At 38.4% G+C, this 16078-nt stretch overlaps 1 protein-coding gene across 1 annotated transcript; it reads right to left on the minus strand.

The window, feature by feature from the left end:
* Positions 1 to 696: 696 nt before the first annotated feature.
* On the minus strand, positions 697 to 1209 carry LOC127102255 (uncharacterized). Its single transcript, XM_051039652.1, has one exon. It carries the CDS (start codon positions 1207 to 1209, stop codon positions 697 to 699), a length of 513 nt encoding a protein of 170 aa, XP_050895609.1.
* Positions 1210 to 16078: the final 14869 nt, after the last annotated feature.

Here is a 16078-nt window from a genome sequence, read left to right on the forward strand (position 1 = left end):
AGCAGCTTCAATGAAATTCACCTCCTCTAGCTTAGTATAATGAGCTTCAGCAATTTGTAGAGGATCAGAGTCGATTTTCACCTGGCTTTGTGGCTTATCACCGCACTTGAGTCTTCCCTCATGGATTGCATTCTGCACCAGATCCCTGAAAAGAAAACATTGAGACGTTTTATGATCCAAAAAATTATGGTATTTACAAAACCCTCGTTTCTTTCTTTGTTCTAAAGGAGGTACTTTAGCACCCGAAGGTACTTTCATTTGACCATCTTTAACCAGTAGGTCGAAAATTTCGTCATATTTCGTAACTTCGAAAGTATATGTTTTCTTAGGAAACCTGTCATTCTTTTCAGGTTCGACAGGGTTTCTCCCGTTTGAAGGGGCCAAAACTTTGCATGCATGTGGTGGCCCCTGTGTCAATTCAGCAAGATCGATCTCAGTATCGTCGAAGTCTGGAACTTCAAGGCATGAATCTTCGTGATCTTTCCTAAAATCGACATAGGCTACCCTTTTACCTTTGTTTGTTCTAGCCTTTTCTTTATTTAAACGTTCTACCTGTCGAACTCTGTCAGCCAACTTGGCCATATCCCTTAGGTATTGAGTATCCAATTTCTTTCTAATCGAGTAATCAAGGCCCCCAGCGGCCATTTCGACCAACTCATGTTCTGGAACTTACGTAAAACACCTGGTTTTGAGTAGTCAAAATCTATTCAGGTAGTCGTCAATTGGCTCAATGAATTTTCGTCTGACACTAGCCAACTCTTTCAAACTTATCTTCGTTTGCCCCATGTAGAACTGTTCATGGAACATTCTTTCTAGCTGGTTCCATGAATGGATCGAATTCTGGGGAAAAATTATGAACCATGTAAAAGCATTCTTGGTAAGAGAACTTGGAAAAAAATTCATTTGAAGATTCTCGTTATTTGACATATCTCCAGCTTCAATTAGATATCTCGCCACGTGTTCAATAGTAGACTCAGTAGTATCCCCGACAAACTTGGTGAATTTGGGGATTTTGGTCCTCAGGAACGCATCTGTCTGTAAGACATATTCTGCCAAAGGTGATGTATAATTTGGTCTTCTAAGACCAAAATTTACCCCATTTCGAACCATAATTCTCTCGACTATAGCTGCTAGATTATTATCCGCTGTCACATCATCATGTCGAATTTGCCGTATGATATCATCGTCATTTTCATTCCTATTTACCATTAACACCCTTGGTTCCCTGGGTACATGTGGTTCGATCCTAGGAGGTACTACTATTCCCCCTTGATTTTGTGGGATCTGGTTAATGGTGAGGTCCTCCTCAAACATGGGCTCTTGATTCTCTCTTACCCAATCCCTGGGCAGGGGACACTGATGTTGAGGTATACTAAGAAATTCAGACATTCGAGCCACTTGTGCTGTCATCTGTTGATTTGACTGAGTTGTATTCTGAATCAAAGGATTTAGCACAGTGGCCAAAGTTTTAGTTAACATCTGGACCATTTCATGATTGCTTTCGTCCATCTGTTGTCTTCATGCCGCTACAGAATTATTGGTAAGAATGGGTAGTTGTACTGGGTGTCTTAAACCTAACGCCTGATTGGTTCGACCCACGTTTATCCTGGACCATTGTACTGGTGAATTTATGTTAGCCGCTGGTTTCGAAAAAGTAGAACCCATATTCTGTAGATTGGCCATCATTGAAGTTGGCATTCCATATGGTTGTTCTCGATCGCTAAATGGTATTGAAAAACCAGGGGATACCAATGACCTATTTGGAATGTCCCTAATCAGTGAAGGAGTGTGAGGAGGTCCCCTAGGTCCAACATAAGTCAGAATTGGTTCAGAGTGGGATATCGAATGCGTAGGCATCAAACTCACCATAGACGAAACTATTTCGGACGCATGTGTCGTGCCCGTATTTGCCCTCATCGAAGAAGAAGGAGGCACTATGCTGCTAGTTGACGGGTGTTGAGACAGTTTTTAAGTGTCGGGTTTTGTTATCGTATCCACAGAGATTGTAAGATATCACTGCCGTTCAATGGTTGAATTAATCTTAACTTAATGTAACACTAGGGTTTTGGTTTTAATCAAGTTATCTTGCATACAAAGTAATTAATTGCGGTAAAAGTTATGTTTTGATTAATATGAGAAATATTGTCAAAGTTAGGTTTCAATGATTACATTTGCTTTGCATGTTTTTGCACGGTCAACAATATTATAAACTCCTTTAGATGATAAATTATTTCACAAGGTCCTCTCAATGCGTTTCTCTCGAACACCCATTGTGAGTTTTGTCATTTTGATCCATTGTTTCTCTCGAACACAATCTATCAAAAAGACAACGTTTTGGTTCAACCTTATGGTGAACAAAATCATTCGTTACTATCTCTAGCTAACAAACAAGTTTGGATGAAAACCTAGGTCAAGAATCGGTAAACATCTCTCGATCAAATACCAACACAAAGAGTTTTAAATAGAAACAAAGTTTTCATCATATATTTACCGTTAAAGAGTTTACAAATGAGGATCCTTACATTTACACACAAAGCTTGGAAATCACCTACATCTAACCTTGACAAATGGAGACTTAGCTACTCATTTTCATGGTAGCTTGGTCGGCAAGTAAGAAAAGAGGGTTGATCAACATCCAAGTCGAATGATCGAAGTTGGATGGGAATCCACCTTCTTTTTGTGGAAGATGGTTGATAGATGAAGAGAAAAGAAATTAGGGCATCAAAAATCCCTCCTAACAATGCTGTAAAATATCTAAGAGAAAGTACAAAAAATGGAAAAGTTGGTAAAAAGTGGTATAAAGTGGTATGGGCACAAAAAGTGGCACCTGCTACTTATAGACAAGTGCAGAACTGTCACGTTCGCTAGGCGAGCAGAATGGCTCGCCTAGCGAAGGCCAAAAATGGGCACAAAATGCCCCTGCGCCCAGAGAAAACTGGGCCTGTGGAACTGTCATGTTCGCCTAGCGAACAGACCTTCGCCTAGCGAAGAACTCGCTTCAACCTTCGCCCCAGCGAGGTTGAGAGGTTTTGCTACTGGAATGCTCGCTGGGGACTCGCTAGGACCTCGCCTAGCGAGCTAGTGCTGGCTGCTCTTTTCACCAAAACAGACTGAATTCGCTGCCACTTCGCCTTCAGTTCGCCTAGCGAATTAATTAACCAATTTACTGGAGCCTTTCGCCAGGAGCTCGCCTAGCGAAGGTTTTGCTTCGCCACAACCTCGCCTAGCGAGCTGGCAGATAGAATGCTTGTGAACTTGGTTCCTTTGCCAATTTTCTTGTGTCTTCATTTTCAATTAGTTCATGCCTTTTCCTGCACAATAACACACAAATCAAAGGCACCAAGCTTGCTTATCAATGTGATGCATTCTATGTAAAATGAATGTGGTTTTGACAATTTTAGCAGGGTAAAAGAGTGAAAGATGCCCACATATGATAGCTCAAATAAACACTTTTGGGCATCTAACAACGGGTTTTAAGAATTCTGAGTTTCTGGCGGATTCATATTCGCCATCCCCGTCTGTGGTTCTCTCCTTGTTCGTCGTTCGTCGTTTATGGCTATTTTACCACTTCTTAAAAGCATACAACGATTCTTTTCTCAAACAAAACTTAGCAATCAAATAGAACGTTAACACTGGTCCCACTAGGTGTGCCAATTTGTTTATCTCAAAAAGTGATAAACAACCGTTGATCTTCCAAATTTCTAAATTTGGTCACTCACATGATCGATCAGATTGGTCCTAGGACATATGCTAAATTTCTCGTAAACGTAACGTTAATAGATGATCAAACTAAACGTCAAATCAAAGCGTTAAGTAAAACTAAGGACAAAAGAGTGACTTGAACAAAAGAACAGTCTTAAATTAGTATTTAGAACTATTAAAGAAGAAGTAAACGACGAGAATTGTAAAAGGGTTGAAAATAATCAAAAAGGTTTGTAAGCGCTGGAATCTTTAAGACTGTAAGGTAAAAGTTCAAGGTAAGGAAAGGAACTAAGGATCTTTAAACTTATAAATAACGAAGTAAGAGATAAAGTGTTTGAGAGTAAAGAACAAGGAAATACGTTTCTGAAGAAAAAATAAAGACAACTTTATAATGCTTTGAAATGATTAAACAATGGTGTAGACAACGTATATTCTGCGTTTTACCGTCCTCTTCACACAAATACTTAGTAAATTTGCAGGTTTTTGTACACAATTTGACACACACTTTTCTAACACTAAGACCCTATATTTATACTGGGTCGAAATAACCGCTCTGATGGTTCTTCAATCACATCGATACACGTGGCACTCTGCATGCGTATGTTCGCTCACTCTGCTTCCACGTGTATCTTCGTGGTTTCTAACGAAGATAATCTTCCCCCCTTTATTTAAATTTCAAAATCTCTGATCGAAACCGTTTTCTAACTGCTTCCTAAGGAACTGCTCCGAAATTTCAGCTATAAGCTTGATCTTTATCCAATCAGCTAAGCCAGTCTATCCTCAACTGGTCGAATCACTTCTTAGTCGAAACCAGTTGTACATGCTTTCCAATTTTGGTAATTTTGAAGTGGGCGTCGGAAATTTGACCTAACACATTTTGAAATAGGTGTTGTTGAGTTGATCACAATCTTGTAGGTCGTGATTGGATTTTAAGATCAACAATATCACATAAATTTCCAAACAATATCGATTGCACATTAGATGTTTGACAATTTGTCTCAATATTTTTTTTTTGTGAATTATCATTGGAAGCAGATTATCCTTGTTGCTTTGCATTCAACTAGTTGAGATTAATTGCGTTTGGTCAATTTGTGATTCATTATCATACTGTGATTACAATTACACATATCCAAGCTTTTTGATAACGAGTTCGGTTAGACGATTTGATAAGGGATACTTCCGCTTGCTTCTGCACGCCATAAAATTTTCAAAATTATTTTTGTCGAAGTTTTTAACTAGTGATCTATTCATCCCCTCTAGATCTAAGCCTATCATCTAACATATATGAATTTTAATAATTTAAAACAATTATTAGGAATTTTAGAATGAAGTCTAGGGGATAACTGCATACAAACTTCCTTATTGAGGGTACCATGTAGAAAGAAATTGTGCAGAACATGTTGGTGCACAAACTAGTTTTTGGATGAGGCTAGTGCAATGAGTGGTTTAATAGTAGTTAACTTAGAAACAAGACGCCTTCTATTTGATTAATCTTTATATATGATTATATTGCCTTATGTCTTTCTATGGTTCCATTAAATTTATATTTGATTTTATAAATCCATTTAGGGTCAATTGGTTTCTTCCTAAAATGGAAGTCAATGATAATATATTTTTTTATATCAAGAGCATGTATTTCATCATTCATGGCTTTAATTCAATATTCATCTTGAATGAATTTCTTATAAGTGTTAAGTTCTTTATTACTAGAAATATGAAATTAGAATTAGATGTAAGAAGTTTACCATAGGAAATGCACAGAGAAATATGGTATAAAGGAACAACGTTATCAATATTAAAAGTAAATGTGCATTTGAAATCTTATAATTAGAAAATATGCTTTCTAGGCCTTGTTGTTTATCGTCTTGTACATGCAAGAGTAGGAGAAATAATATCATTTGCAACAATGGCTATATTCATGTCATGTTGTGTGGGTGTAGGATGACGCATAGAGTGTTGCTTCTTAGTGCCAAATTCAGTAGTATCAAGGTAATAAAAGAATATAGTAAAATCAACAGAAACATCATGCACATGGGCATGGTCAGAATGCATGCAAACATTGGTATTGGAAAATTGAGATTCAAAGAAAATAATATTCCTAAAAACAAAGGTACCTTTAGTATGTAAATAAAATAATAAGTAGCCTTTAGCTCCATATTTATATCCTAATATTATATTACTGTCATAATTGAAAGATTAAGGTTTCAGTAAATGCTCATAATATTGATATATCAAAATATCAACTTAAATTAATGTGTGTGCTTGTATATATAATGATACAAGTCTAAAGAGTGAAAAAACATACCATTAGTTATAAACTAGAAATTAGTTACAACCAACTAAACTAATATTAGTATATAGTATGTATTATCTAATATTTGTACTCTATGTTTTCTTTGGAGCAATAACCATCGAAAAAAATAACATGTCTAACATCTAAATCGTGATATAATAATTACAAATCTCAATACCAATTCTCCTACCTATCATTTTAGGACAAGCTGATACTTGGTGTATTATTTGGAAAATTTGACGTTAGGACAATAAAAATAATACAATTACAATACAAAAGCATAACATAGAAATTGTAAAATAGAAGAAAAAACTACTGTCATTTTCAAATAACAATAAAAAAGTAATACTATATGAAACTATTGCAACACATGGGCTTTTATTTCAAATACTCAATGCCTCTTGGTACATTCAATATCCAAATCAAAACCAACTATCACAACACTTTAACATAAGACCCTTTTGAAGCCTTAAAAACTAAATAAAAACACATTATCATTATGGAGGGTTTAATCATGAACCCATTAATTTTAGATGACACCCTCTTGAGGCATGGATCAGGGGTAAATTTTTTCCTTCACAAAAGCACATGGCAGATTAGAGAGAGATAAATACAAATTTAAAGTGTTTAGATTAGCACATCTCACATGGTTTAGGATAAGAACGATTCTAACTCTAACCATAATATTCTTATGGCAACTACCAATGATGATTTATGGAGCATTTGTGGATTATATTTGGACACTAAATGTTCAAATGACACGCCAAGCTATAGAGAAATGCCTTGTGAATTTTGACTACTCTAGAAAACTAAGATTTAATTTCTAGATAATAGGACTATTCCATCATAGAGAGTATGAGATGTGTTGATGAAAGACATATAATGTCATTAAGCACTCATCCATATTGTATAAATATGAGGAGTAGTTTTCTCAATTGCTAGAAAGAAGGTTCATAATGCACATTGAACACAATCATACGGAGGTCTTTGATTCAAATCACAAGACAACTTTGAGAGCTCTTTTATCTCAAAATTGAACATTTCAAGTCTAAACAAATGAAGCATATTCACGTTGTCTTATATATGATGTGATTGGTGATGAGACGTTGTTGTTAACCAAGTGACTCCAAATACAAATAGGTGGGGTGGGGTTGAATTATGTTGGTTGAAGATCGATTTTCAATTATGAAAATTTTGATCTTTAATGTTGAATTGTAATTCCTTGTGTCGAAGCAGGTTGCTCGACAGAACAAGGAAGTGTCGAACCACCTAGTATGTTGAGTTGTGTTAGTGTGTCAAAGTATTGAAGCATGTTGCTTCACACAGGATTTTGACTTATGCCTATTTTAGTAGTGTTAGCTATTTTGGGCTTTTATAATTTTGGGTTTTGCTTTGAGGTCCAAGTTAACATAAATCTATAAATAGAAGGAGTAACCCTTATTTTTGTAATGAAGTGATTAGAGCATTCATAGCATTGTATTTGTAACACCCCAATTAAAATAAGATAATTATTTAATTTAAATTAATATTTTATTTATTAATTTAATTGAATAATTGGAAGTTGGATTATTATTATTATTTTGGAATAATCATTATTGGGTTATTATTTTATTGGAATAAAATAAGTTGGAATAATAAAAAGTCCCATTTGTGGTAAAAAGGGTTTTCACGTGAAAAGGAACTGAGAAGCGGCTGAAAGTGGAAAAAGGTAAAGAGGCAGAGCAAGAGAAGAGGAAAAGCTTGAAGCTAACGGAAGTGCCGGATTAACTCAGGTAAGGGGGGTTTATCATCGATTAACGGGTATTATGGGATAGTATGTGATGGGTAGTGAGAAACCATTGAAATTGCCTCTGATTGAATGATATATGTGATGAACTTGTGACTTATTGATGAACGAATTTGGGTGATGATTGATGAGAAATTCGTAGGAATTAGAGGTAGAAAGGTTAACAATTTGTGAAATCGAAAACGTATGATTCGTGTTAGATATTATGTGTAATATTGTGTGAAATTTGGACTGTGGAAGGGTAAATTGGATAGATCTCGTAGCAGAGAAAGCCATTGCAGATCTGAGAGTTCTGGTTTCTGGTCATACGCGTATGGCACTAGGCAATACGCGTATGAGATGGCTGGTACGCGTATGGCACTAGGCAATACGCGTATGGATGAGGAAGATGATGTTTTGAACGTGTTTTGGTCTCTGTTGGTACGCGTATGGGAATGTGATACGCGTAGCATACGCGTATGGGCGTGGGCATTACGCGTATGGATTTGGTCAGGCGTGGGCAATACGCGTATGGGCATAGGCAATACGCGTATGGGCAGAATTGTGATTTTTCTGTGCTGTTGTTGTGCAGTTTTTGGTTGTTTAGGCTGAGTGATGTACTTAGCTGATGTATGATGTAGCAGGGATCATTTCCCGTTGTTTTGAGTAGTATAGGTATTAGTAGAATGTGCTAATACTGTATTTGATTATGTGGCATGATGTGATATGCTTTTGTGATAAAATGTATTAATGATGTATGATGATAAGCATGATGCTGTGAATGTATCAGTTATGTATGCATTTGTGAATAGACTGTTTTATGGCTTAGAGTGTGAGCTTATGTCTATTCTTGAATTGTTGCTGTTGTTGTTGCATTGCTAGGTGATTAGCATGCTTATTCTAGCCTTTGGGGCTGTAGCTAATTCCCATGGTGAGGAATTAGTGAGTGAACCATGGTGGGTTTGTTGTTGATGTCTGCATGCTAGATGATTAGTGTGCATAGTCTAGCCTTCGGGGCTGTAGCTAATTCCCACGGTGAGGAATTAGTGAGTGAGTCATTAGATCTCAAATGAGTGGGACTAGTGAGCTTAGTAGCCGTATCTGGATTTGATCGGTGAGCTTGAACTGTATGTTCAAGAATAGTCGGTACCGCATGTGTGGAGTCTCATTGCATAATGAATGTATGGCATATAATATGAATGGATGTATTCCGGTATTATATGTGTGTTGTGTGTTGTGTTGTTGATGTTGAGTATGGTTGAGATTATACATATGCTATATGTTACTGTTGAATATGATGTTTGAATGGATATTGCCGTTGCTGAGTGCGTAGTCTGATTAGGGTGAATTGATGTGTTATTTACTTAGCATTACATGTTGTTCTATAATGCTTATTATATTGATTGAGGAACTCACCCTTACATCTATTTTTCAGGTAACGAGCAGTGAGTTGAGTAGAAGCTAGTGCTATGGAGTCTAGTGTCGTCCTTATTGGGTCATGCTCTGGTAGATGTAACATCGGGAGGGAATGTTTGACTATGTTTTAATTTAGTTGTTGATTCAACTTTACATGTAATGTAGTACATGATTGGAATGTCGATGTTTTGTACCCGCTGCGAATTATGCAAAAGAGTCTTATTTTGATTTAATAAATGAGCATGACAGGATATTTTGATAATTGTTGTGAAATGATTGTGTGACACCCTTCGGGGCATAATTACTCTGATTGATATGTTATTATTTTAATTAAATATTTTGGGGTTTTTAGAAGGGTGTTACATTAGTGGTATCAGAGCATGGTCGGTCGAGTCGAGTCGTAATTATTCTGTTTCCCCTGTACGGTATAGGTGTTGTGTAACCTATCAGTACTCATTGTTTTAGTTTGTTTGGGTTTTCAGAATAGAGATGGCTGGAAGAGGTAGAGATGATGCTGCGATTGCTGAGGCTCTGGGTATGCTAGCTGGAGTACTTGGAGGAAATCCGAATGTTGTGGGAATGGGGGCTGCTCGTCAACTGAGTGAGTTCCAGAAGAACAATCCTCCAATGTTCAAGGGAGCATACGATCCAGATGGCGCTCAGAAGTGGTTGAAGGAGATCGAGAGAATCTTCTGAGTAACTGAGTGTGCCGATAACCAGAAGGTCAGGTTCGGTACGCATATGCTGTCAGAGGAAGCTGATGATTGGTGGGTTGCTACCCGCACTGAGTTGGAAACTGCTGGGAATGCTGAGATCACTTGGGCTGTGTTCAGAGAGAGATTCCTGAGGAAGTATTTTCCAGAGGATGTTAGAGGGAAGAAAGAGATAGAGTTCTTGAAATTGAAGCAGGGTAACAAGTCTGTTACAGAGTATGCTGCTAAGTTCACAGAGCTGTCGAAGTATTACACTCCCTATAGTGAGGCTGCTGGAGAATTTTCGAAGTGTGTGAAGTTTGAGAACGGGCTGCGTCCCGAGATCAAACAGGCTATTGGATATCAGCGGATCAGAGTGTTTTCTGACTTGGTTGACTGTTGCAGGATTTTTGAACAGGATTCCAAAGCCAGAGCAGAGAGCTATCAGCAAAGGGTTGATAGGAAAGGCAAGAATCAGAATGATCGTGGAAAACCGTATGCAGCTGGCAAAGGTTTCCAGCGGCAGAGTGGGATGAAGAGGCCTAGTGGGGGAGACTCTAGTGCCCCTGTTAAGTGTTATAGATGTGGTCGGGCTGGACATCGTGTTCATGAGTGTACCAGTGCTGAGATGAAGTGTTTCAAGTGTGGAAAAGGTGGTCATTTGGCTGCAGAGTGTCGGTTGAAGACTGTGACTTGTTTCAACTGTGGAGAAGTGGGTCATATCAGTCCACAGTGTCCTAAGCCAAAGAAAGAGAATCAGTCAGGAGGCAAGGTCTTTGCTTTATCGGGTTCTGAGACTTCTGCAGATGATCGTTTGATCCGAGGTACGTGTTATATTAATGGCTTTCCTCTTGTAGCTATTATTGACACAGGTGCGACTCATTCTTTTATATCTTTGGATTGTGCTGTGAAACTTAAGTTAGAGATATCTGAGATGTTGGGTAGTATGGTGATTGATACTCCTGCGAAGGGTTCAGTGACTACTACTTCAGTTTGTTTAAGTTGCCCTTTGAGTATTTTTGGTAGGGATTTTAGGATAGACCTTGTGTGTCTTCCACTAGTGCAGATTGATGTTATTCTGGGTATGAACTGGTTAGTGTTTAACCGAGTCTATATCAACTGTTTTGATAAGACTGTGATCTTTCCTGAGGTTGAGGAAGAAAAGAGTTTGTTTCTATCAGCAAGGCAAGTGAATGAGGAAGTAGCTGATGGGGCAGAGTTGTTTATGCTGTTAGCGACTTTGGAAGCTAAAGATAAACTGGTGATTTGTGATCTGGCTGTGGTGTGTGATTTTCCTGATGTGTTTCCGGAAGAGGTGAATGAATTGCCGCCAGAGCGTGAAGTTGAGTTCTCGATTGATTTGGTACCTGGTACTAGGCCAATATCGATGGCTCCGTACCGTATGTCTGCTGTTGAGCTAACTGAATTGAAGAGTCAGTTGGAAGATTTGTTGGATAAGAAATTTATTCGTCCGAGTGTGTCGCCGTGGGGTGCACCAGTGTTGTTGGTTAAGAAGAAAGAAGGTACTATGAGGTTGTGTGTGGACTACAGGCAACTGAACAAAGTGACGATCAAGAATCGGTATCCTTTGCCGAGGATTGATGATTTGATGGATCAGTTGGTTGGTGCGAGTGTGTTTAGCAAGATAGATTTGAGATCTGGGTATCACCAGATACGTGTGAAAACTGAGGATATTCAGAAGACTGCTTTCAGAACAAGGTATGGACATTATGAGTATTCTGTAATGCCTTTTGGTGTGACTAATGCGCCTGGAGTATTTATGGAGTATATGAATAGGATTTTCCATCCGTACCTAGACAAGTTTGTGGTAGTGTTTATTGATGACATTTTAGTGTATTCGAAATCTGAAGAAGAGCATGCTGAGCATTTGAGAGTGGTTTTGGGAGTTCTACGAGAAAAGAAGTTATTTGCTAAACTCTCTAAATGTGAATTTTGGTTAGGAGAGGTTAGTTTTCTTGGTCATGTGATTTCAAGAGGTGGTGTTGCTGTTGATCCTTCTAAGATAGAAGCGGTATCTAAGTGGGAAGCTCCGAAGTCTGTTGCTGAGATTCGAAGTTTTCTTGGTTTGGCTGGTTATTATAGGAAGTTCATTGAGGGATTTTCTAAGTTGGCGTTACCGTTGACGATGTTGACTAGAAAGGGGCAAGCATTTGTTTGGGACTCAAAATGTGAAGAAGGTTTCCAAGAGTTAAAGAGAAGGTTGACTACTGCTCCTATCCTGATATTACCGAGTTCGTCGGAACTATTCGAGGTTTATTGTGATGCTTCATTGTTGGGCTTGGGTGGTGTGTTGATGCAGAATAAGCAGGTTATAGCTTATGCTTCGAGACAGCTAAGAGTTCATGAGAGGAACTATCCGACACACGATTTAGAGTTGGCAGCTGTGGTATTTGTTCTGAAGTTATGGAGGCATTACTTGTACGGGTCAAGATTTGAGGTTTTCAGTGATCATAAAAGTTTAAAGTATTTGTTTGATCAGAAAGAGCTAAATATGAGACAGAGGAGATGGTTAGAATTTCTGAAGGATTATGATTTTGGTTTGAATTACCATCCGGGTAAAGCAAATGTCGTGGCTGATGCATTGAGTAGGAAATCATTGCATATGTCTATGTTAATGGTTAGGGAATTGGATTTGATTGAGCAGTTTAGAGACTTGAGTTTGGTGTGTGAGAGTACTCACAATAGTGTTAAATTGGGAATGTTGAAATTAACGAGTGGTATTCTGGATGAGATCAGAGAGGGTCAGAAATCCGATATGCTTTTGGTTGATAAGTTGACTCTAGTGAATCAAGGTCAAGGTGGTGAATTCAGAGTTGATGAGAATGGTGTTTTGAGATTTGGTAATCGGGTGTGTATTCCGGATGTTACTGAGCTTAAGAAGAGCATTCTTGAAGAAGGACATCGTAGTGGTTTGAGTATTCATCCTGGAGCTACGAAGATGTATCATGATTTGAAAAAGTTATTTTGGTGGCCGAGAATGAAGAAAGAAATTGCGAGTTTTGTTTATTCCTGTTTGACTTGTCAGAAGTCAAAGATTGAGCATCAGAAGCCGTCTGGGCTAATGCAACCGTTGGCTATTCCAGAGTGGAAGTGGGATAGTATCAGTATGGATTTTGTTTCTGGTTTGCCGAGGACAAGTAAGAATTTTGAGGCTATATGGGTAATTGTTGATAGATTGACGAAGTCGGCTCATTTCATTCCGATCAGAATGGATTATCCGTTAGAGAGATTAGCCGAGTTGTATATTGAGAAGATTGTAAGTTTGCATGGTATTCCGTCGAGTATTGTTTCGGACAGAGATCCTAGATTTACATCGAAATTTTGGGAAGGTTTGCAGAGAGCTTTGGGAACTAAGCTGAGATTGAGTTCTGCATATCATCCGCAGACTGATGGTCAGACTGAGAGGACGATTCAGTCATTAGAGGATCTTTTGAGAGCTTGTGTTTTGGAAAAGGGAGGTGCTTGGGATTGTTATTTGCCTTTGATTGAGTTTACCTACAACAATAGTTTTCATTCGAGCATTGGTATGGCACTGTTTGAAGCTTTGTATGGTAGGAGATGTCGGACACCTTTATGTTGGTATGAGTCCGGTGAGAGTGTTGTGGTTGGACCGGAGATTGTTCAACAAACTACGGAAAAGATTAAGATGATTCAGGAGAAAATGAGAATTGCTCAGAGTCGTCAGAAGAGTTATCATGATAAGAGGAGGAAGTCACTTGAGTTCCAAGAGGGAGATCATGTGTTTCTTCGTGTTACTCCGATAACTGGTGTTGGTCGAGCTTTGAAGTCGAAGAAGTTGACACCTTGATTTATTGGTCCTTATCAGATTTTGGAGAGGATAGGAGAGGTAGCCTATCGTATCGCTTTACCGCCGTCGCTTGCGAATTTGCATGAGGTTTTTCATGTGTCTCAGTTGAGGAGGTACATTCATGATCCGTCGCATGTAGTCCAAGTAGATGATGTACAGGTGAGAGATAACCTGACTGTTGAAACATCACCTATGAGGATCGAGGATCGAGAGTTGAAGCAGTTGCGGGGTAAAGAGATTGCCTTGGTGAAGGTAGCTTGGGGAGGACCAGCAGGTGGCAATGTGACTTGGGAATTTGAGAGCCAGATGAAGGAGTCTTATCCGGAGTTGTTCGCTTGAGGTATGTTTTCGAGGACGAAAACTCTTTTAGTGGGGGAGAGTTGTAACACCCCAATTAAAATAAGATAATTATTTAATTTAAATTAATATTTTATTTATTAATTTAATTGAATAATTGGAAGTTGGATTATTATTATTATTTTGGAATAATCATTATTGGGTTATTATTTTATTGGAATAAAATAAGTTGGAATAATAAAAAGTCCCATTTGTGGTAAAAAGGGTTTTCACGTGAAAAGGAACTGAGAAGCGGCTGAAAGTGGAAAAAGGTAAAGAGGCAGAGCAAGAGAAGAGGAAAAGCTTGAAGCTAACGGAAGTGCCGGATTAACTCAGGTAAGGGGGGTTTATCATCGATTAACGGGTATTATGGGATAGTATGTGATGGGTAGTGAGAAACCATTGAAATTGCCTCTGATTGAATGATATATGTGATGAACTTGTGACTTATTGATGAACGAATTTGGGTGATGATTGATGAGAAATTCGTAGGAATTAGAGGTAGAAAGGTTAACAATTTGTGAAATCGAAAACGTATGATTCGTGTTAGATGTTATGTGTAATATTGTGTGAAATTTGGACTGTGGAAGGGTAAATTGGATAGATCTCGTAGCAGAGAAAGCCATTGCAGATCTGAGAGTTCTGGTTTCTGGTCATACGCGTATGGCACTAGGCAATACGTGTATGAGATGGCTGGTACGCGTATGGCACTAGGCAATACGCGTATGGATGAGGAAGATGATGTTTTAAACGTGTTTTGGTCTCTGTTGGTACGCGTATGGGAATGTGATACGCGTAGCATACGCGTATGGGCGTGGGCATTACGCGTATGGATTTGGTCAGGCGTGGGCAATACGCGTATGGGCATAGGCAATACGCGTATGGGCAGAATTGTGATTTTTCTGTGCTGTTGTTGTGCAGTTTTTGGTTGTTTAGGCTGAGTGATGTACTTAGCTGATGTATGATGTAGCAGGGATCATTTCCCGTTGTTTTGAGTAGTATAGGTATTAGTAGAATGTGCTAATACTGTATTTGATTATGTGGCATGATGTGATATGCTTTTGTGATAAAATGTATTAATGATGTATGATGATAAGCATGATGCTGTGAATGTATCAGTTATGTATGCATTTGTGAATAGACTGTTTTATGGCTTAGAGTGTGAGCTTATGTCTATTCTTGAATTGTTGCTGTTGTTGTTGCATTGCTAGGTGATTAGCATGCTTATTCTAGCCTTTGGGGCTGTAGCTAATTCCCATGGTGAGGAATTAGTGAGTGAACCATGGTGGGTTTGTTGTTGATGTCTGCATGCTAGATGATTAGTGTGCATAGTCTAGCCTTCGGGGCTGTAGCTAATTCCCACGGTGAGGAATTAGTGAGTGAGTCATTAGATCTCAAATGAGTGGGACTAGTGAGCTTAGTAGCCGTATCTGGATTTGATCGGTGAGCTTGAACTGTATGTTCAAGAATAGTCGGTACCGCATGTGTGGAGTCTCATTGCATAATGAATGTATGGCATATAATATGAATGGATGTATTCCGGTATTATATGTGTGTTGTGTGTTGTGTTGTTGATGTTGAGTATGGTTGAGATTATACATATGCTATATGTTACTGTTGAATATGATGTTTGAATGGATATTGCCGTTGCTGAGTGCGTAGTCTGATTAGGGTGAATTGATGTGTTATTTACTTAGCATTACATGTTGTTCTATAATGCTTATTATATTGATTGAGGAACTCACCCTTACATCTATTTTTCAGGTAACGAGCAGTGAGTTGAGTAGAAGCTAGTGCTATGGAGTCTAGTGTCGTCCTTATTGGGTCATGCTCTGGTAGATGTAACATCGGGAGGGAATGTTTGACTATGTTTTAATTTAGTTGTTGATTCAACTTTACATGTAATGTAGTACATGATTGGAATGTCGATGTTTTGTACCCGCTGTGAATTATGCAAAAGAGTCTTATTTTGATTTAATAAATGAGCATGACAGGATATTTTGATAATTGTTGTGAAATGATTGTGTGACACCCTTCGGGGCATA

The sequence above is a fragment of the Lathyrus oleraceus genome, chromosome 7 (assembly GCF_024323335.1).
Source record: "Lathyrus oleraceus cultivar Zhongwan6 chromosome 7, CAAS_Psat_ZW6_1.0, whole genome shotgun sequence".
In the NCBI taxonomy this organism is placed as follows: domain Eukaryota; kingdom Viridiplantae; phylum Streptophyta; class Magnoliopsida; order Fabales; family Fabaceae; genus Lathyrus; species Lathyrus oleraceus.